Source organism: Leptopilina boulardi, unplaced genomic scaffold (assembly GCF_019393585.1).
Source record: "Leptopilina boulardi isolate dan_hultmark-lab unplaced genomic scaffold, ZJU_Lbou_2.1 LbouV2_214, whole genome shotgun sequence".
Taxonomy (NCBI): domain Eukaryota; kingdom Metazoa; phylum Arthropoda; class Insecta; order Hymenoptera; family Figitidae; genus Leptopilina; species Leptopilina boulardi.
Window position 1 is genome coordinate 153,666 of NW_026137768.1, and position 23,155 is coordinate 176,820.

General features: G+C 30.3%; 1 protein-coding gene across 1 annotated transcript in view; it reads left to right on the forward strand.

Moving 5' to 3' along the window:
* LOC127279134 (histone deacetylase 6-like) overlaps nucleotides 1–23,155 on the forward strand; it is an 89,335-nt gene that overhangs the window by 45,048 nt on the left and 21,132 nt on the right. Inside the window, exons 2-4 of the mRNA XM_051301302.1 lie at nucleotides 1,646–1,841; nucleotides 3,415–3,544; nucleotides 9,999–10,513. Coding sequence (XP_051157259.1) covers nucleotides 1,646–1,841; nucleotides 3,415–3,544; nucleotides 9,999–10,513 — 841 coding nt within the window. The remainder of the gene's footprint in view (nucleotides 1–1,645; nucleotides 1,842–3,414; nucleotides 3,545–9,998; nucleotides 10,514–23,155) is intronic.

Genomic DNA, 23,155 nt, shown 5'->3' on the forward strand with positions numbered 1-23,155 from the left:
TCTGACTGAAACTCTTCTTCATTTGTTTGTTTGTTCTGACAGTTGGCATCGCCTAAAGTCATATAAGAAGAAGTAGAAGAAGAACTCGACTTAAGTTTTTTATTTCACAACCGAGCCTCAGATTCAACTATGTTTTTGATGACGACACTCCTTAAGTCGACTTAACTGAGTTTTTGTCTCGTATCTTGTGCTCGAGCTCAACGACTATTAAGATTTTTTGACTCCTTAACTCGAATTAACTGACTTTTTATCTAGTATTTCTTCATTTACTGGGTTTTCGCAAAATTTTTAATAATCATTTTTTGCAATAAATAATTGAAATAAATTTTTTTTTATAACACAATTAGATGCAGATATTTTATACGAATCCATTGATACCAAAAACTCATTTTCGGCCAAAATATGACTTAACCGAGTTTTTACATCGTACGACAGTAAAGATTAAATCACTTTTTTGATTTTTTTAAAAAAAATCGTTTTATGTATTTTTTGAAATAACTTTTTCTTATATTGAAATTTATAAAGTTTACATTTTACCAATAATTATAAAATTGAACGCTATTTTTGTTGTAATCCTTCTTTTAATTTTAAATATGTATAACACGGTAAATTCAATGCTAGAATTTACCAGCTCAATTCATGCTCTCCCTACCTTACCATCTAACTTTTAACAAAGCTTGTAATACATCTTGTGTTTGACAGGCAAAAACTACTTGGGACCCAAGTTGTGTTGACTTTAATGCTACTACTTGAGTTACTCAGGCAATTACTACTTGGGTCTCCGGTTATCGTAGCTTTTTTTTCTCTCCGTGAAGTGAATCATGGTGAGGAAGCTAATTCGTCATGAAATAAACACCTTGTTTAATATAATATTTAAGTAATAATATCTCCACACAAATTATAATATAAAATTCTACATTGCAACAATCATCACCAAGTTTCAGTCAAGTTAATCGCCAGTTGCAGGATTCTAATACCGAAAAAGAATTAGACTTCTGCAATAGTAGTCAGTTTCGGTTTCATTCTATTTGCGCGTAGCGCTTATGCATTTAAAGTATTAAATTAATACTACGAAAGAATATTCCTCAATCATACTAAGAACGTATGAATTCATGGAATTTTTCAACTTTTTCAACCCGATAACATGTTTAAAAATTAAAAAGAAAAATTATTCTTAAAATAAATTAATTACAAAAATTTAATTTAATTTTTTTAATGCAAATGTCTCGAAAAATAATTTTTTTTCAAAAATTTGTATGCTCAATTAAACTCTTTACCTCTAACTAAAAACGTAGTTTGGGAGAAATTGGAGACTAAACCCTTCAATCTCATATAGAATTGCTCATATATCAAGTCATAAAAACGAAAAATAAATTATTTTGTTTGGCGCCAGTCTCATCAATAAGTCTTGTCAGTAACAACAAAATTGTTAAAATTTAATTTAAAAACCACGAGGCAGCATCATATAAAATATTAGAAAAGTTAGAGACAAGAGATCAGAATTAATGAACATCTCAATGAATGTATAAATTTCTGACTCATCAGAAATTCTCAGATAGCAAAAATTTTGTTAATAATAATTGATAATAACTTTAATCGTCATACTCTACTTATTAGGTTTAATAAGTTTTTTCATCATTATTAGAATTCTTATTGTCGACTGGGACGTTCATCATGGAAATGGGACACAATCAATATTTAAGGATGATTCAAATGTGTTGTACATATCCATCCATCGATATGACAATGGTGCATTTTTTCCCAATTCCGAAAAAGGAAACAGTGATTTTGTGGGAGACGGAGTAGGAAAAGGATTTAATGTAAACATACCATGGAATGAGGTATTTATTACTTAAAAACTGTTAATAAATATAAAAGAAATAAATATTTTTTAGATTGATCCTAATTGATGTTCTTAAGTGAATTGAAAATACTTTTATCCATTTGGAAAATCAGCATTTTATATATTTTTTACTCCACTAAAAATAATACTTAAATTATAAGCAAATAAAGAAGTATTTTAATAAATAAGAACTCTGTTAGAAACATTTTTAAATTCATATTTAAAAATCTTTTTGTAAAGACATCAAGGAATTTTAAAAGTATTCACATGATCCCAAAACGTGCTTTAATTTATAATATTTTGTAGAATCAATTTCAGCTTCATAATATATCTTAAAATCACGAATTTGAGTCTCAAGGATACCACTTTGTATAAATCATAACTTTAAAATTTTAATAATATCTTTATAACATTATATACTTTTATTGTTCTTTGGAATGTATGTACTAAATGCATTTGCAGTGATGTATTCATCATTGAGTGTATAATATGTTAAAACTAAATGTCAGGTTTCCAGAAACCATTTTACCAAATACCACTGTACCGAATGCATTTTTACCAAATTGACAAGATCCAGAAAATAAAAAAGAAATTTAATAAATGGACACATTTTTAAGTAATAATTTATAAAATGTATAAATTGTGGCAACGCTGATTTAGAGAATTAATTATTACACGTGGGTACGACTCTTATCTGGAAGACAATAGAACTGAGACGAATTATGAGTTGGTTAAACAAGAATAAAATACAATTCCAACGATGCGAGTCCACTTAGAGAAAAATTGATGCAGTCACCATAGTTGTAATACCTCGAGCAATTACTGGTGAGAAGGAACAATGACAAACTTACCGGTGTTGAACGAATCGTGCTTTCTTTATTGGACTGCGCTGGATGTGTCGAATCCTAAATGATATTGGCACAACACTTACACATAAAATTCGAATAATTAAAGTTTACTCTACAATTTGGTAGCGCGCGTAATTTGATTCAAATATTACCATCGCTATGTTAATACTCTTATGGAAACCACCAGCAATAGATTATTTAATGATAGAAATTTAGATAGTAACTTTTAATTGTTACAAAATATACAACAATTTCAGTATATAAATTTAAATGAATAATAAAACAAAAATAAGTTTATTTCCCACTATTTTCGACATTGCGCTAATCAACTAAGAATTTGAAAAAAATAATAAGGTACACGAACGAGCAATTTTTCTAGCCTTACATCTGTTACGAATAATATTTATGACGGTTGTTCGGATAATAGACTTTTGAAAAAAATGACATTCGGTAAAAAGGGTTTCGAAAATTTGAGCATTCGGTTATTTAGATTTATGTTTTAAAGACAATTTTTTTTTAAATAAAAATTTTGCTTTCGTTATATTACTCATAAAATATTTTTTAAAAAATATATTGTAGTTTGCAAATATTAAAACTTATGTTTAGGCTCGAAATTATTAAAATAACCATTACATTTGTTTTATTTTTCTTTAGTCAAAAACATTTTTTTATTCTTTAAATATTTTTAATTTAAAGGAAAAACTAGTAAATTGTTTTTTCCAGAAAGGAATGGGCGATGCTGAATATATTGCGGCATTTCAACAAGTTGTAATGCCAATTGCCTATCAATACAATCCTGATTTAATTTTGGTTTCTGCTGGATTTGATGCATGTGTTGGTGATCCTATTGGAAGTAAGATAATGATCTTTGTTAATTTAACTATCTAAAAAATTTAACGGGTAAACTTCCTATTAGCACACCCCTCCGATTTCTTTAAAAATTGGTATACAAACGTATTTTTGTATGCTGTTTACGAAAATGATAGCGAAAATTGGCCCAAATTTGATTATCATGGTGAAAACCATAAATTCAGAGTTTTTTGCGATTAACTCGTAAAAAACGCAAAATTTCGAAAAATATTTTAGATAAAAGCTGTAGGCCTAAAAAAACACACATTTTATGTCATATACATTTTTCACCAAAACCGAGTCGTTTTCGAAAAAAGTGTAAAAAATTACGACTCGGTTTTGGTGAAAAATGTATAGGACATAAAACGTGTGTATTTTTGAGGCCTACAACTTTTGTCTAAATAATTTTTCAAAATTTTGCGTTTTTTACAAGGTAATCGCAAAAAAACATGAATTAATGGTGTTTTTTAACGGTTTTCACCATGATAATCAAAGGGCATAGCTGCTGCCCAAAGTAAAAACCTAGTAACAGCAGTTCCACATGTATGCGAAGTCGCATAGTCGTTGCGAGCCCCGTTTCCCCACTGCGCCATCTACTCAATGCACTCCCCTTCTGACGTCACGGAGGGGAGTGCATTGAGTAGATGGCGCTGTGGGGATACGGGGCTCGCAACCACTCTGCGACTTCTGTAGATTTTGTAGATGGAGCAGAGCAGGAACAACCAAGGTTGGTTTAAAGGTGTTTTCACAACACAATTAGTATAAACATTTTAAATAGTTCACTTAGTTTTTTTTATTGTATAAAAAGGTTAATTGTTTATACCAATTTTTTAACTTCACTATAGTTTTATTAATTGAGTCCGAATCTCATTAAAATTCTAAAAGATTAAATTGTTGAGAGGAATTAAATATAAAGTAAAACACAATTAAGTGTTCAGTAATTAACGGATTCTTAGTTCCATTAAAATTAAATCTTTCTAAGATTCTTACAAGACATTTCACTACGCAATATTAACTTGGAATATTCTTTGCTACGAAAACCGTGAATTATCCAATCAACTCGGAGTTGTTTGTATAAACGCCTTTATTCTTCTTCTTCTTCTCTTTTTCCTTCTGAATCTCTGTTCTCGATCCTCATTCTTTTATAGAAGTATTCCTACTCTTCTCCCGATCTTGGGTCTATGGTTCCAGCCAATCCTGTTTCAGAAAAATGATTCACTCGGAATAATGCCACTAATGAGAGTCAAGTTCTTGGTATTGATCTGCCCTACTTTTCTCCTCTATTTTGATCTTAGATGCAGGTGTGCTTGCAGGTGTCCATAAAACGCAGTTTTATTATACGCATTATGAGTCATGTTCTTGTTTGCGTATTTTAAAGAGAGTCCTTGACATTTACAAACGGTCATCTACGGCATGAGTCATACATAACATTCTTGGAATATGCAGATGTTCTTGAGGTGACTCATCTAGCCAAAGTAATTCCTTAAATCTAACAGTAGTTTTTGACCTTGTATTTATTGATTGTTAAAGAACTTCATTTTTACAAATTTTAACCCTTCTATCAAAGTTTGATCAAATAATAATTAATTATTTACAAATTAAAAAGGTTTAAAAGGAAGAACTCATATTCATTGTAAAAGGACCTTAATTACATTATTTCTTATGTCCTTTTAACGTCTGCAGCCGATTTCTAAGTAGATACTCGCATTCGCCTGAAACAACCTTTCAGAGGATATGGGAAACTGCAAAAAACCCTTCCAAAGTACCTATTAAATCTTATCATTTCCTTATCATCTCTCTCTTTTGTTTTGTTTTGTAAAAATTAAAATATATTTATAATCATTAAACAATTTATTATTAAGAATCAAAAACCTCGTTGGTCAAATTGAATTTTTTAATAATGAAATATATAAGTTTTATTACATTTATTTAATTTTAATAACTGTATAATTAACTTATAACACAATTATGATATCTTTCGCGTTATACAAATAATTTATGTTCACAAAAAGGCAAAAATAATGAAATTAATGGTGCCCGGAAAGCGCCTAATAAAAATCCTCTGTTTCGGCCCTGGCGCACGAACGAAAGAGGCAGCGAGACGGGAAAATCGAGCGATTGACGGTCGAATTTTTTTTCGTGCACGCTCGTCCTTTTTTTCAATTACTGGCAAACCCGTCAACATTTTTTATTGTTCTTGGAATCAATGGAAAGCTTAGATTTCAAGGAATAATTATGTTAAAGGACAATTTTTTTCGTCGATTTTCCTGGACCATGCAAGAGGTTAAAGTCAAGGTAGGTAATAAGCAAAAAATTACAATTATTTTTTTCAACTTTGTAACATGATATATTTAAACCTATTTAAGCAATCTCATTCAAATAGGTATCATTTTTTTCGAAATTTAATAAGCTTTCCAACGCTATAAGGGAAAAGTCTCTACGTTAATTTCTCTCAGAGTTATCTTTATTTTCACGCGAGTATGTTTTTCAATGACTCGCGGTGTAAGCGTTCGCACAATTTCGGACGGTAGTGTAATTCTTTAATAATTTATTTTTATTAAAATTATGTAATTATTAATTAGAACTTTTATATTTACATTAAAATTTAAAATATTATAAAATGTTTTTAATTAATTAAAAATAATTACTTTCGTTGACAAAATACTCAATTTTCAAAAATATTTTCGTTTTAATAAATTTATATAAAATTGATACCACTAAAATTAAACTCTAATAAAATATAATTTTGTACAGTATCAAAAAAAGTACATAGTTCTACATGAATAAGTATTAATAATTTTAATAATTTTAAAAAATTAAATAATATTAAAATGCTTAAAATTATGTGCAATTAAAAAAATCGGACAATTGCGAGTTACACTCGCATTAAAACCGAGGGTTCCGTACCCCTAATCCTAAAATTTCAGGGGTTTAAAGTGTGAAGGCCGATAGAAAAATTCCAATTTTGCTTAATTTTTCCTGTAATGTGAGCATGGAAATACATATCATAAGTTTTTAAATATTTTTTTATCATTTAACATTTTCAATTTTATGATTTTTTTTAGATTTCACCAAATAATAAAAATATCAACAAATAAAAAATGTCAAAAGATAAAAAAAATAGCAAATGGTAAAAAAAAGAAAATGGCAAATTATAAAGAATGGCAAAACACTACAAAAAAATATAGCAAGCACAATTGGAGTTCTCGCTATATTTTTTTTGTAATACCCTATTGAAAAAAAACACGTATAATTGTACGTATAATAATACGTATTATTATACGTATAATTATACGTATTATTATACGTATAATTATACGCATAATTATACGTATTATTATACGTATAATTATACGTATTATTATACGTATAATTATACGTATAATAAGACATACGAATTTGAAACAAGAATTATACGTATAATTATACGTATAATAATACGTATAATTAATTATACGTATAATAATACGTATAATAATACGTATAATTATACGTATTATTATACGTATAATTATAATTCTATTAAAAATAGAATAATAGAATAGAATAATAATAGAATAATTAGTAGCAAAATTGCGCTGAAAATTTTTAGAAATTTTAAAATGCAAATTAAATTTCACGAAAAAAAATATCGTCTAATGTCAATTCAAGCAGTCACCCATCCAAGTACTAACCGCGTCCAACGTTGCTTAACTTCCGTGATCTGATGAGAACTTGTTCCTTCGCCTTGGTGTTTCCGCTGTCTTGTCTTGATTAATAACTTTGTCGTATAAGTATCACTAAAAGTGAGGTGCGATACAATACTTATACGACAAAGTTATTAATCAAGACAAGACAGCGGAAACACCAAGGCGAAAGAACAAGTTCTCATCAGATCACGGAAGTTAAGCAACGTTGGACGCGGTTAGTACTTGGATGGGTGACTGCTTGAATTGACATTCGACGATATTTTTTTTCGTGAAATTTAATTTGCATTTTAAAATTTCTAAAAATTTCCAGCGCAATTTTGCTACTAATTATTCTATTCTATTATTCTATTTTTAATAGAATTATAATTATACGTATAATAATACGTATAATTATACGTATTATTATACGTATAATTAATTATACGTATTACTATACGTATAATTATACGTATAATTCTTGTTTTAAATTCGTATGTCTTATTATACGTATAATTGTACATATAATAATACGTATAATTATACGTATAATAATACGTATAATTATGCGTATAATTATACGTATAATTATACGTATAATTATACGTATAATTATACGTATAATAATACGTATTATTATACGTACAATTATACGTGTTTTTTTTCAATAGGGTATACACGCAAAAATACGTAAAAGTGTATAAATTTGAAACTCTTTAGATAAAATATTCTTCGTTTTTTGGGGAAAAATCATGATTTTTATCGAAAATTATCAGTTTTTCCTTGAAAACACTATGATAATTAACTCCAATCGTTCTCAATATATTTTTTTGTAATCTACACGTAAAAATACATAAAAAAGTATAAATTTGGATCCCTTAGGATAAAATTTTCTTCTTTTTTTATTCGAAAAATCCATGATTTTTTCTAAAAATATGAGTTTTCCTTAAAAACAATATGAACATCAACTCCAATTGTGCTCGCTATATTTTTCCTGTAATCTACACGCAAAAATACGTAAGTATACCAAATATGAACTGCCTTCGTCAAATATTGTGTGCGCTAGGAGGATTAATCGCTTTTTTTCAAAATTTTTTATTTTTCCTTGACAACACTATGTAAATTAATCCGAATCATGTTCCCTATATTTTTCCTGTAATTTTCACGTAAAAATACATAAGTGTACCAAATTTGAGCTCTCTATGTAAAAAGATGTGGCAACCAGGTGGGGGGGTACATAGTCATTTTTAGGGATTTTTCGTAAAAATTCATGGTTTTTCCTTGACAACGCTATGATAATTAATTCCTATGAGATTCGCTATATTTTTCCTGTAATCTACACGCCAAAATACATATGTATACCAAATTTCAGCTCTCTAGATAAATTCGTGTGGCCGCTAGGGGGGGGGGGGTACATGACTTGCTTCACTAGTCTCATTAATAGGGTTCCCCCTTCGGGTACGGAACCCTAAAAAGGTATAAAAATGTTTAAATTAATAAAAAAATTTTGTTACTAAAAAAAAATTGTTAAAATATTGATAAAAAAATTTTTTTATTAAAAATATAATTCCATTTTTGAAAAGAGGAAAAAAAAATAACATAAAATCAAAAAAAGAAAGATTAAAATTGGTTAACAATTGACCGACTTAAAACAACTTTTGTAAATTTGAACGGGCGATTTCAGTTTTATAGCAGGCGTCAATCCGCGCTACGAGTTCCCCCACTCCGCCGTTTGGAGCAAGGAAAAATGATGAACTCCCTTTAGCCCACTTTATAAATAAGAAAAAAATTTCCTACAATGTATAAAAAGTTTTATCTTATAGTACGTAAATTAAGCTTGAAGTACTGTAAATTTGACTAAAAAATATTAATAATTATAGGGTGAAGAATTTTTTGAAAATAAAAAATTATCTCCCCTCCTCTTTAAGCTAAATAGTTTTTCCTTTTTTTTTAAAGTTTTGTAAAGAAAAAAGAAATTCAATGGCGTTTATTAGAATTCGATAGAGTAAAACTGTCCGAGTAATTTCAATTGTTTATAACTAAAAAACGTAACCTTTTTTCTTTATCCAAAATTATGCAATTAATTAATGAATTTCAATTCTTTCTTTTTTGTACATGATTTTGTACTCTTTAAGAGTAAAATGAAAGAAAGAAAATTGAATTTGCTCCATATAGTTCTGTAGAAATTAGTTTGAAAAACAACATGTTTTTAATTAACAAATGAAACAATTTATAAACTATTCATCCGATTGGGTTCGCAGTTTTTTCATTTTGTTCAGTATCGCGAGGGACACATTTTCAGAAAGTTTCACTTCAATCGGATTATTATTAACAAAGTTATTAAACAATTAAAAAAGTGCCATTTTTAATGGTTTAAATTCAATAACTTTTAAACAAATAATCCAATTTTAATTTTCGACCCGCCATTTTATAGGTTTTTTTTAATACCTTTCCTTTTTAATAACAACTTTTTCCTCTAAAATTTAAAGGAAAGTAACGAGCAACAAAAAACCACGTTTCACCAACTTTGACCATTGTTTATAACAATTTCTGCAACCGGAAATCGAGAGCAAACTATGGGGACATTATACTACCCCCCCCCCCAAACTACCAAAATCCATTTAAAAAATCTGTAAGCAATTAGTGGCACTTTTTGTCTTTATTGACTGGCCTATATACCAAGTTTCAATGAAATCGGAGAGGTGTGCTAATTGGAAGTACACCCAATTTAACTATTCTATTGAATTTTATGATAATCACTTTTCGCACTTAAATTATATTCTTTATTTTCAGAATGTAATGTTTCACCTGAATTATATGGACATTTAACTCATTGGTTATCAGCATTAGCTAATGGGCGTATCATATTAATTCTAGAAGGAGGTTACAACGTGAATTCTATTTCTTATGCAATGAGTATTTGTAATAAAGCACTCCTGGGTGATCCTTTAATTTCTATGCCATCTCTTCAGACTTTACGTTCTAGTGCTGTAACTTCCATAATGGACGTTTTAAAAATACAAAGAAAATATTGGCCCAATCTAAAATATCAAATTTGTTTACCTGCAGAAAACATTTTTTCAGATTCATCGTTTCAAGAAAAATTAATATCAAGTTCTCAAAATGATCAAAATGTTAATTCAGATATATTTAACGAAAAGATTATTGAGAAAATATGTCTAGAAAATACCAATTCGAAAGCCGACAAAAAATCAAATATTAGTGGAGAAGTAGAAAGTGAAGAACAAAACATGGCATGTCAGATTCAAACGTCAAACTTCCAGAATGTTTTGTCTGAAAATATACAAGTAAGTAAAAATCTTTTAACCCTTAAGGGGTGGTTCTAGTTCAAAGTTCCGAAAATTAACGTAATTATAGGATTTTTTTTGAGCGAACGCAATTATTTTATGAAAAATCTTCTTATGGTATTTATCAGTATACATTTGAAAAATTTTACAAAATTTTTTTAAGGGGTTATATACCTTTTCATGTGTCAAAAATCGATTTTTTTTCATTGCATATATCAAAAGTACATACTCTCCAGAATGTTTTCCAAAAATTTCATCAGAATCGGAACATTAGTACCAAAGTTATGGCTGTTTTAATCCGCTACTTTTAAAAAAAGAGCATATACGCTTGAAACTTTAAAGGCACGGAATCGTCATTTTTGAGAACTACGGTTACCACAATTATTAATATTTTTTAATAAAAATGTATATACAAGTACATTGAAATATGTACTTTTCGATCATATAAACTTCGTTTTAAAAAGAATTTAAATAACGGATAACACATTTTTTGAAAATTCCACTTTTTTGTCGCGCATAAAGGTATATAACCCCGAAAAATAATCAAAAATGGCGACTCCAGCCTTTTCCGAAGAAAGCAGTGCCTGGCGGGAGTCCAGGTGTGCTTTTACAGACCTTCTTAGTGGTCTGAAATGAAAAACCGAACATATTCTTAAACTAGAAAAACTTGTTTTTCCCTTTTTTTCTTTAACGTAAAAAAAACAACAAAATTTTTTGAAAAAATACAACCTGATGGCCCTCGCACCATCCTCGACTTGACCGAACTGTAACGCCACATAACTCTCGCTGCGCAACTTGAAAACCGCTGATGAATGGATTGGGACCAGTAATCAGCAAGATGGAAAAATATTCTATACTTTCCTAAAATGTCATTATTGGTGAAAGTCTAAAAATAAATTATTATTGAATTTGATAAAATAGTTTTTGAATTGAAACGCTTTTAATGTTTGACTTTTGGAAAAAATCTTTTTTTTAATGTACAATATTTATAAGTATAATGCATGATTGATTGTATAAACAATGATTTTTAAAGCTTTTTTAACGAGCGCCCTACTGAAAATCCCTGTACAAGATCTTGCACAATTTCCTGTACAGGATCAGCAACTGAACTTGTACAAGTTCTGACCAGTTCCTGTACAGGACCAGCAACTGAACTTGTACAAGTTCTGACCAGTTCCTGTACAGGAAAATGCATACGAATTTGGAACAAGTTCATGTGTGAGGTCTTGTACAAGATCTGGTGCAAGATCTTGTACAAGAAAATGTACATGATCTTGTACAATTTCATGTATGAGTACTTGTTTACTTTAACCTTTACAGCTGCGCAATAGTTTTTAGCATACATGAGTTACGAATCTTGGTGGTTAAAAATTATCAAAATCTCAAATTTTATTTAAAAAAAAAATTTTACAACTATACATGTGCAAGAACATGAACGTGATCATGTACAAGTACTTATACATGAAATTGTACAAGATCATGTACATTTTCTTGTACAAGTATCTTTCTTGTATAAGATCTTGCACCACATCTTGTACAAAATCTCACACATGAACTTGTTCCAAATTCGTATGCGTTTTCCTGTACAGAATTGCGCTTATCTTCATGCTCAAGGCAGAGAAGGGATACCTGGGTCCTTAAGGACTATAACTCCCGATGTTATAAGCATATCTAATCTCTAGCGGAAGCACTGCCGGCATGTTGAAACGGCGGCGATTTGGCAAGCTGCCACGCTACCGATGCACCATGGGGAAAGAGGAGGGAAAAATTGCCGTTGTAAGTTCCTTAGGGACCAAACGGCGAAGAAGACCGGGTGCCCTTCCAGGAGGAGACGGTTAGCATTGATTCCCTTCGCCCGTGCAAGTAGAACTTGAGCGGAAGAAGGGAATCAAAGTACACATCAAAGGTCACACACACTCATTCACACACACACTTATACAATAGGGTGCCCAATGAAATGGCGGAACGGTTAGTAACATTCATCTTGGACCCGATAACACCCCAACAGGAGTGGGCGTGAGTTAGCGAGGACAAGAATCCTGCACTTCCAAACGGGGACCACGTGGAACATCCGCTCCCAGACCGAAGTGTCAGACCGCAGTCTGAAACCACAACGGTCTCACCCTGCCTCCGGACGAGGAGGCGTACTGCGTTCAAATTTCCCTCTTTAGTCGCCTCGTACGACACGCGATGGGATACGGGAAGACAAATTCTCTGGCCGGACTTCCACGGCCACCTTGCACGGGGAGGGTCCCATTTCACATGGTGAACACCTGGCAGGCGTAGTGCGTTCATACATCATCGGTAATGTCCCATCTCAGCGTCTCCGTCGAAGCGGTACTTAGCTAGATGGGTACAACACTCCGCACCCATTTTAGTCGCGTTTTACGACATGCAGTGGACTACAGGCGCCCTATTCTGAATCCGGGAGCGCCACGGCGGCGTTTTCCTGTACAGGAACTGGTCAGAACTTGTGCAAGTTCAGTTGCTGATCCTGTACAGGAAATTGTACAAGATCTTATACAGGGATTTTCAGTAGGGCGGCACGATGGTGATAAATTATTTATTAAATAAAATTTTACCTTGCAAAAAGTTAATTTACGTGTATCTCAAAATCGGATTATTTTATCTTTTTCATCTATCTCAATGTAAAGCTTGACTTTCTACAAAATATGTAATTTTCAGAGTGGGATCTTTTATAGTTTTTGAGATAGAAACAATTAGTCGCACGCGCGCACTCTAACCGCGCAAAGTGGTAATACACATACATGATATTGCAAACGCTAAAGTATACAAAGTTGATTTTTATTAATATTTACAATTAATATCAATGCTATTACAACTGCTCTCTGCATTATTTACAGGATTAAGACTGTCATCAAAATGCCTGCATTACAATTACTAAAAATTTTGAAAATAAAAAATTAATTATTTCCTGAAAAATCGTATTAATTTAAAAAAAATGATAATTATTAAATTACTATAATGTTTGAAAATGAAATAAGTGAGTGAAAATTCATTTAGTTATCAGGATATACTTCTGAATTGAGGGGATGTCCGATTTTGATCACATTACGTATACATACATAATTTGGAGAACTGATTAAATGCATTTATTATGAGAAAATTGCAGAAAAGTATTTTGACACCATGAAAGAAGCTAATAGATGTAATTTTTGAATTGAAATCATTTAATGGGCTTAATGAAGGCTGATTAACAAAATTTTACAGTGTGCAATGATTTGTTAGCCATCTAGTTCCACACCAAGGTCGCAGGTGAGAGAATCTCTCACCCATGTAAGTGAGTGCAGTGTTGCCGTATCATTCAAATAAGCGCGGCAATTTTGAAATTGAATATCGTCGAAGCTACTGCCATACGTTTTTTGAGGTTAAGTTCTCACATATATGTCAACTTGGCAACGCCGCCTCACTATTACATTTACAAACAAGTAAAATCGACTACGCGGTTGGTCGCATGGTGAGAGAATCTCTCACCAAATCATGACATTTGTTGTTTTTAAATTCCATAAAATAAAAATAACACTGAATAAGAACGTGAAAACTATTTTAATGTATAAAAGAAGAGTGCTGTGAAAGGTACTGAAATTATGAAATGATAATTTTATGTTATTTAAGAGAAATAAATGAAAAATGCAACTGGGTGAGGGATTCTTTTACCATGCGACTGACCCCTGGCGGATTGGGTAAACCGAGATGTAACCGAATTGGGTTACGATTCGGTTACGTTTCGGTTACGTTTCGGTTACTTGTGAAAAATTGTCGTTTATCGACGAAATATGTTGTAAAAAACTATTAGGAATGGTTAATAGACATTTAGAGGTCTTATTTATACAATAATAACAATAAATTAAGATATAATTACTCAATAATAAGTGTTTTAAGTGTACAATGCATACAGTTGGTGAGTTACCATATATGTATATTATCATCAGCGGGAGCTGTGGTACGCGCTTTAAACAGTAGATGGCGTTGAAAATTACTTTGTAAATGAATTTCTAAAATTAAACTTTAGAGTGTCAAATGTGTAAGTGAATATAAGTTTTAAAAAAATAGATCGATTAATTAAAACAACTTTTTTCATTTCTACAAATATAAAAAAAAATTTTTCTCAATAAAAATTTTTTTTTTCTCAATGACATGAGAAAAATTAATTGTGACACAAAGAAATCTATTTTTCCCTAAAAAAATTTTTTTCTTAATAATAATTTTTTTTCACAACAAAATGAAAAGATTAATTTTTACACAAACAAATTTTTTTCTTAATAAAAAATTTTATTTTTTTAATGAAATGAGAAAATGTAATTGTGACACAAAAGAAACTTTTTTCCTCAATAAAATAAGAAATATTAATTTTGAAAAAAAAATTTTTTTCTGAATAAAAAAATTTCTTTTCTCAATGAAAGGAGAAAGATTAATTTTGACAGAAAAAAAAATTTTTTTCATTAAAAAAATTTTTTTTCCTAATAAAATTTTTTTTTTATTTGTACAAATGAAAAAAGTTGTTTTAATATATCGATCTATTTTTTTAAAACTTATATTCACTTACACATTTGACACTCAAGGGTTTAATTTTAGAAATTCATTCACAAAGTAATCTTCAACGCCATCTAGTGTTTAACGCGCGTATCACAGCTGCCACTGATGGTATGCACTGTACACTTAAAACACTTATTATGAAGTAATTATATCTTAATTTATTCTTATTATTGCATAAATAAGCACTCTAAATGTCTATTAACCATTCCTAATAGTTATTTACAACATATTTCGTCGATTAACGACAATATTTTACAAGGAACCGAAACGTAACCGAATCGTAACCCAATTCGGTTACAACTCGGTTTACCCAATCCGCCAGGGACGGAGGGTTAAACGACCTGCTAAACAAAAACTCACCTCTGTTAGTTCTTCTTGTAGTAATTGGTCGGTCCGTTCATCGAAGATTTGTAATTCGTCTATGCTTTTTGTTTTTGGTAATGGTGTGAATTGTTCAATGACTTCTTCTGTCCGCCTGACGTCGGTTGAAATTGTAATTTCGTTATTGGCCGTCGAAGAGAGGCTTTCATGTTTTTTGAATTTCGCTGATTTTAATTTTTAGATGAATTTGATTTTAATGCGTTAGTTACTGTAGCCATGGTTTTAGCAGCCCTTACTTTATTCTCGACGTTACAGCCAAAGAGTGGGCAGTTTTAACACCAAGAATCAAATCTGCATTAGACCTCCGAGAGCTGTTGTAATTTTATTTTGTTTTTCAAAAATTCGAGTATCCTTGTTAGATATTGTGTCCTAAACTAAGGCTTCACACTCATGTTAAGTTTTGGAGGGTCAAGAAATTGGCAACAACAGTTTTTTTGACAATAGTAGTTTTTTTGAAGATTTGTCAAATCTACTTTTGGTAAGCCTCTTTTTATAATTTCTTGAATACCAAGTCTATCAAGAAATTCTGTATGTATACATACTTTCCCATGTCATTCCCCGTGATATCCTTTATCATTTTTTTGAAAAAATTTTTCATGTCAAACCCAATGTCATTCCACATGTGAAATTCTTTGTCATTTTTTTGATAAATTTTCCTACGTCAATTCCTATGTCAAACCTCAATTCATTCCCCATATGAAATCGCTTACCATTTTTTTGAAAAATTTTCCTATGTCAATTTCCATGTCAAACCTCAAGTCATTTCCCATGTCAAATCCTTTATCATTTCTTTGAAAAAATTTTCCATGTCAAACCTTATGTCATTTCTTATGTGAAATCCTTCATCATTTTTTTTTAATTTTCCCATGTCAAACCCCATATCATTTTCGAAGTCAAAAAAATGATAAAGGCTTTCACATGGAGAATGACATGGGAATTGCAATTTAGGAAAATTTTTCAAAAAAATGTGAAAGGATTTCACATGGGGGATGACATGGGAAAATTTAAAAAAAATGATAAAGTTTTTACATGGGTAATGACATGGGAAAATTTAAAAAAAATGATAAAGGATTTCACTTGGGAAATGACATGAGGTTTGACGAAGGAAAATTTTTTTAAAAAAAGATGAAGGATTTCATATGGGGTTTGACACGGCAAAATTTAAAAAAAATGATAAAGGATTTCACTTGGGAAATGACGTGGGAATTCACATGGAAAAATTTTTCACAAAAATGATAAAGGATTTTAATTGGTATTTAACATGGTATTTGACATGGGAAACGAGGAACTCATTTTGATTTTTTTTCTATGTAAAATCCTGTCTCAATTTCCCATGGGGATTTATATGGGAAACCATATGGTTTCCTTTATAGGTGTGGGGTTTTACATAGTTCTTGACATAGGATCCCATGTGGTTTCCCATGTGGAGATTTTCAATAGGGTTCAATCGCCTTTTTTGAAATTCTGAGTAACTATTTAAGGGGCCGTCCATAAATTACGTAAGACTTTTAGGGGGGAGGGGGGACAAGTATTTCTTACGACCAATAGGAAAAATGGCGCTAATGCATGTAAAAAATCTTACATAGGGGCGGGGGGGGGGTTCAAATGACCAGAAAAAAGTCTTACGTAATTTATGGACGACCCCTAAGTTAATTGCATTTTAAAGGTTTTCAAGATCCAAAAAATTTTTTAAAACCTCAAAAAGTACAATATCAATATCACATTCAAAATATGTTTTTATTACAAAACAGTATTTTACAAAACATTCTTGTCTACTAAAAACTTTTGAGTATTGTAATTTTTATCAAAAGTCTTATAGAAAACATCAAAATTACCTTTGAACTTGGAAAACGAACTTGATAAAAAACCTTTATAAAGTTTGAAACAAACATTAACGAATAATAAAATCTGTCTATCAAATAATAAAAGATTTTATAAAAATTCTGTAATATACCCAGATAGCACCTGGGAGTTGTAAATGTCCTCACTGTTTAAAGTTCATGATGTAAACTTCCTGGAAGTTTCCAATATAAATTTTTTGGAAAATTGCACTGGAACTTTTTAGCAATATTAAAGTGTAAACTTACAGGAATGTTATTTTTTAATTTTCTAGGAAATTACAAGGAAATTTCCCTCAAAATTAATTTAAACTATAAATATAGTTTATATGCATAATAATCATATATATTAGTTTAATATTAATATATTATAATTAATGATAAAGTTAATAATACTAATAATGAAAAAAATATTAATTATTGTTATTAATATTATGTGTTGTTTTAAATTGATAAATTCATATTACTATTGCTTTTTCTTTGTACTTAATTGAAAGCAAGAAATATTATTTGTAAAATTTTTTTAAGAATTACATTAATTGATTTGAAATTGATAATACTTTTATATTAGAAATTTTAAATATTTTTTTATATCTTTATTTTTGAAATGAATTTTGATTAACGATATTAATATTTGCTTCCTTAAATGATAAAATAGCTGAAACTTTATAATTATATTAATTTATTAATGATAAAAGATTTAATTAAATTAAATTTTAATATTGCAAAAAAGCGCGCGCTTTCCCCTCAACCAATAAAATTACTTGTAGCTTAAGGGCAAGATTTTTTTTTCCAACTGCAGTTACTCGTTTAGCTCGATCGGTTAGGTATTGCGTTTGCGTTTTTCGGACCCGTGTTCGATCCCCAGTCTCCTCAAATTTATTTTCTAAATTGTTTTCGTTAGGTTATACCTCTAAAAACTTCTGTGATCAAATGTTGAAATCTCCAAATTTAAGATTTGATTATAATTGATTTTTTTTCAATTTTTAAAAATAAAATTTTTTAACTAGATTTATTTATTAAATCAGTACTACTTTCAAACACATAATATTAATAATAATAATTATTTTTTTTTATTATTAGTATTATTAACTTTATCATTAATTATAATATATTAATATTAAACTAATATATATGATTATTATGCATATAAACTATATTTATAGTTTAAATTAATTTTGAGGGAAATTTCCTTGTAATTTCCTAGAAAATTAAAAAATAACATACCTGTAAGTTTACACTTTAATATTGCTAAAAAGTTCTAGTGCAAGTTTCCAACAAATTTATATTGGAAACTTCCAGGAAGTTTACATCGTGAACTTTAAACAGTCCTGGAAACTTCTTGGAAAAAGTGGTGCTATCTGGGTAGACATTTGTAATAATTAAAATAAATTAATCCATACTCTACTTATTAATATAAAACTCTGATTATAGGTATCTTTCATCGTAAAGTAATAAGATCACGAATTTCTTCATCAATGACTTCTAGTTCTTTCTGTTTTTCCACTTGAATTTGGCGTTTTTTTTCTTTTAACCCTTGCAGTTGTTTGGAAATTAGTTTGTTTCTAGAATCCTCTTTCCTTTTCGCATCGTTTTCCTTTTTCTGTATCTCGAGAGCATCCGAATATTCTTTTCTTGCGCTGCGAAATTTTGTAATCATTTCTTTTGTAAGAACGACATTTTCCACTCCTCCTACCATTTGAATGCCGTCGTAAATTCTGCGTTGAGCAACTAGGGATTTCGGCTTCTGATTTTCGACTACAACCTCCTTATTTATTGAAAAGACCCTTTCAACAAAGGCATTCCCATGTCTGAGAAGTAATATTTGTTTTAACACAGTTTTATCACAGTCTTTTGCAGAAATTCTTTTCTTTTCTAATAATAACTCGAAAGTTAGCTGAAGTCGCCTAAGACACGTGTTTGGATGTTCGGCTAAAAGTGAAGGATCGCAGAAGGTAATGGCTTTACAAAGTTTATATTTTAAAGGTGATTTCTCCAGTAGCTTTTCACAGAATTTTATTGCCATTATTTTGCATTGATTTTTAAAAATCAATTTATCTTTGTCTGACACGTCATCTTTGCTAGAAACTTTATTAAGTTCGAGTTGCACAGAAAGACCTACTTTAATGTATTGAGTTAGCACGTGATTTTCTTTCTTTTGAACATCAATTTTGTAAACGTCGCTTGCCTTTTCCAGTACCTCCTTTTTTATAAATGTCGTCATTAAGTCGGTCATTAGGATTGTCAAATCAGTGTAAAGGAAAGGCGCCAATGGAGCATTACACTGATATTCTTTAAGAAAAGGCTCAAAGAGATTTGCAACGTATGCATAGAAAGCTAATTTTGCTCTCAGTAATTTATCATTAACACCTTTGACGAGTATAGTGTAACTCTGAGAATCAGGTTCTTTTTTTGTCTTTTTTAAGACCTTCAACGAATTTTTCTAAATTTGACAGAATTGCTAAAGCCCCTTTCCGCAGCAGTTCTACTTTCGAGCCATCTTGTCGAACAAAATTTCAGTGGAAATAAAGTAGATTTTGAATAAAACGTGTAACTAGCTCTACGAGCAGGCACGTCTTTAAAAATATTGAAAATCGATCTCAAAAATTGAGCAAGATCCCACCATGTAGCATTGGCTCCTACTTTTAATCCGTTGTTAGCAACATGTATTCCACAAGTAACCATACTCAGAATTTGTGGGCCCCCTTCATCATTATTTCAGATCCAAGGGACCAACTTCCTTTTTGAATGCGTTTAACAAATCATTGACTGTAGTTCGTTCCAGAAAAACTGAACTATAATACCGTGTCTGAACTTCGTCGCAACTTTTATTCCAAAATCGAATTGCTATATCCATTTGTTGTTTTTGAGCACTTGTATACAATCTCTTTTCACATGTGACTTGAGCGTCTTCAACAACAAAATGGCGAAAGAGAGTAAGAAAGTCAGCTAATTATCTGAAGTTAGTAATAAAAAGTGTTGCCAACCACAAAATAACTATTTGATTATCAACCCGCGAATTTTTAAATCGTTAAAGAGCATATAACTTAATATTACCCATTTTTAAAAGAAAAAATTTGAAAAAATATTAAGCGGAATAAAATTCCAGGTACTCTTTCAAATTTCCATGACTTTTCCAGGTTTTCCAGACCTTTTTTGAAAATCCCTGACTTTTCCAGGTCCTGTAGCAACCCTGTAGTATAATACGCATATATACCAAATATGAACTGTCTTAATCAAATAGTGTGTGCGCTAGGAGGATTAAACGCTTTTTTTTTAATTTTTGATTTTTCCTTGACAACGCTATGTAAATCGATCCGAAACATGTTCGCTATACTTTTCCTGTAATTTTCACGTAAAAATACATAAGTATACCAAATTTTTTGTTAAAATTCATGGTTTTTCCTTGACAACACTATGATAATCAATTCCTATGAGATTCGCTATATTTTTCCTGTAATCTACACGCCCCATCTACTTTAGTACACATGTGTACTAAATTTCAGTCCTCTAGATAAATTCGTGTGGCCGCTGGGGGGTACATGCCTTGCTTCACTAGTCTCATTAATAGGGTTCCCCCTTCGGGTACAGAAACCTAAAAAAAATATTTAAGGAAGTATTTATAAAAAAAGAAATAAAGAAAAAAATAGTAAAAAATAAAATAAAAAAAAAGTTAAAAAAACATGCAGTTGAAAAAAATCGAATATAAAAATATTACCATGGAGTAGTATAAGGAGACCGAACGACGTACATTGAAAGTGGGCCAAATTTTGGTACCTGCTTAGTTTCATGAAAATACGGAATGGAACCCAAGCGCACTCGTGGGAAGTATAAACAATGGAAAAAATTGGAAGTACGTTGAACATAACAAAAAATACATTACTCCTTATTTTTAAAAATTTTACAATGGCTGACTGTCCAGCTGAGTTTGACACAATCAGTGGCGCTAGTGTTCTACTCCGTATTTTTTTGAGATTTAGCAGGTTCAGAAAAGTGGTCCACTTTTAACGCAGACTTAACATGGTCGTTCGGTCTCCTTATACTACTCCACGGAGTAGTAATAAGGAGGTGGATCTCCTACACATGGTTCGGAAAGTGTGTCTTTTTTGCAAGAGTAATGTCCTGAGTCCCCTAGCAACAGTAGCGCCACTTGCGGTAATTGTGCAAACGAATATTGTTTGAATTTAAAAATCCTTCTGCTTCGAGCACGTGCTAATAAAAAAACACGTGATTTGTTTATTTATTTTAACAACAACTTAAAAAAAATAAACCCGCAAATGTGACCTTTTAAAGATTGAAACTTACGTAATTTGTGAAAAATAGAGACATTTTTTCTAAAATTATTATATATCACTTTACACTGTTTACTATATGAGAATAGCTGTCACTAGGCGCAGCCATATTTTGAAAACTTCTAAGTTCACCGCTTTTCCGCTAGAGGCGTCTTAATCGGAGATATGTAATTTCGGATTTATTCTCATGCAGGTCATTAAATCAATTTACAATAGAATACGAAATAATTAAATAAAATGTAAGTTAATTTATTCAAACAAACTTAATAGTTTTTTATGATTTTTGCTTCCTCGTGGAGGAAGCTTTGTATTCCTTCCGTTTATAAAACTTTTCAATGTGGCGGAAACAAATTTTTTTCTTTATAGGAACATGTTATATGAGATCCTGATCAATTGTCCGGATGTATGTATGTGTGTGTGTATATGTGTGTGTGTGTGTGTGTGTGGATCCCTTTTTTGTTTAGAAGATAACTTTAACAGGTTTTAATGGATTTAGATAAAATTTGGTAGGCTCATTTATCATATTAATATCTCAAATCTGACCAAAGGATTTTAAAAAATACCCCAGAAAAAAATTTTTATAGTATTTTTTCCAAAAATTTTTTTTTAATCGAAAAAATTTTTAAATAGAAAAATTTAAGGTTATATATAATAAAATCGTATTCCTTACGTCAAGACGATTCGATCGATATATATAAAGTATACATTTGAGGTAAATTTAAAGAATTAATGAAAGTTAAAAAATTAAAAATGACATTTTGGCAATAAAATTTTGCTTTCTCCACGAGGAAGCAAATTTTTTTGGTGATCGTAAAGAGGAAGCAAAATGTTCATGTAATGAACATCTGATTTTACAACTTGTTTATAAAATTGTTTCTTATTATATTTTTAATTCTTCCTACATCAGGATGTCCTCCTAAAAACTGACAGGAAAAAAATTCCCAGACTTTCCCCTGACTTAATTTACTCTACAAAAATTTAATTTACATCAAATAAAATCTATTTTGATATGTACAATTAAATCATTTATGTTCTAGTATTCACTAAATACATATACACAAGTAGCACGGAATATTGGTTGAATGTCACGGTAATATAAAGTGGAAATATTCCTGTGACATTCACACGATATCATAATGTCCGCTTCATGGAGACATTCCATGTTGATATTCTTGTGACTTTCACATGACGTTCGTATGATATTGAGGGAATATTCCCGTGATATTCATGTAATATTAAGGGGATACCCCTGTGATATTGAGTGGAATATTCGTGTGATATTGAGGTAATATTCCTCTGATATTGAGGGAATATTCCAGTGATGTTGATGAGATAATTTATAAATTAAAAAAAAAATTTCAATTTTTTTTCATTTATTTATTTTTTTATTTAAATATTCAAAACAAACAACATTTTAGAATTTTTTAAATTACAGGAATATTATCTCAATATCACAGGAATATTCCGCTCAATGTCACAGGGATATCCCCTCAATATTACATTAATTTCGCGGGAATATTCCCTCAGTATCATACAAATATCAAGCGAATGTCAGAGGAATGTCCCCACGAAGC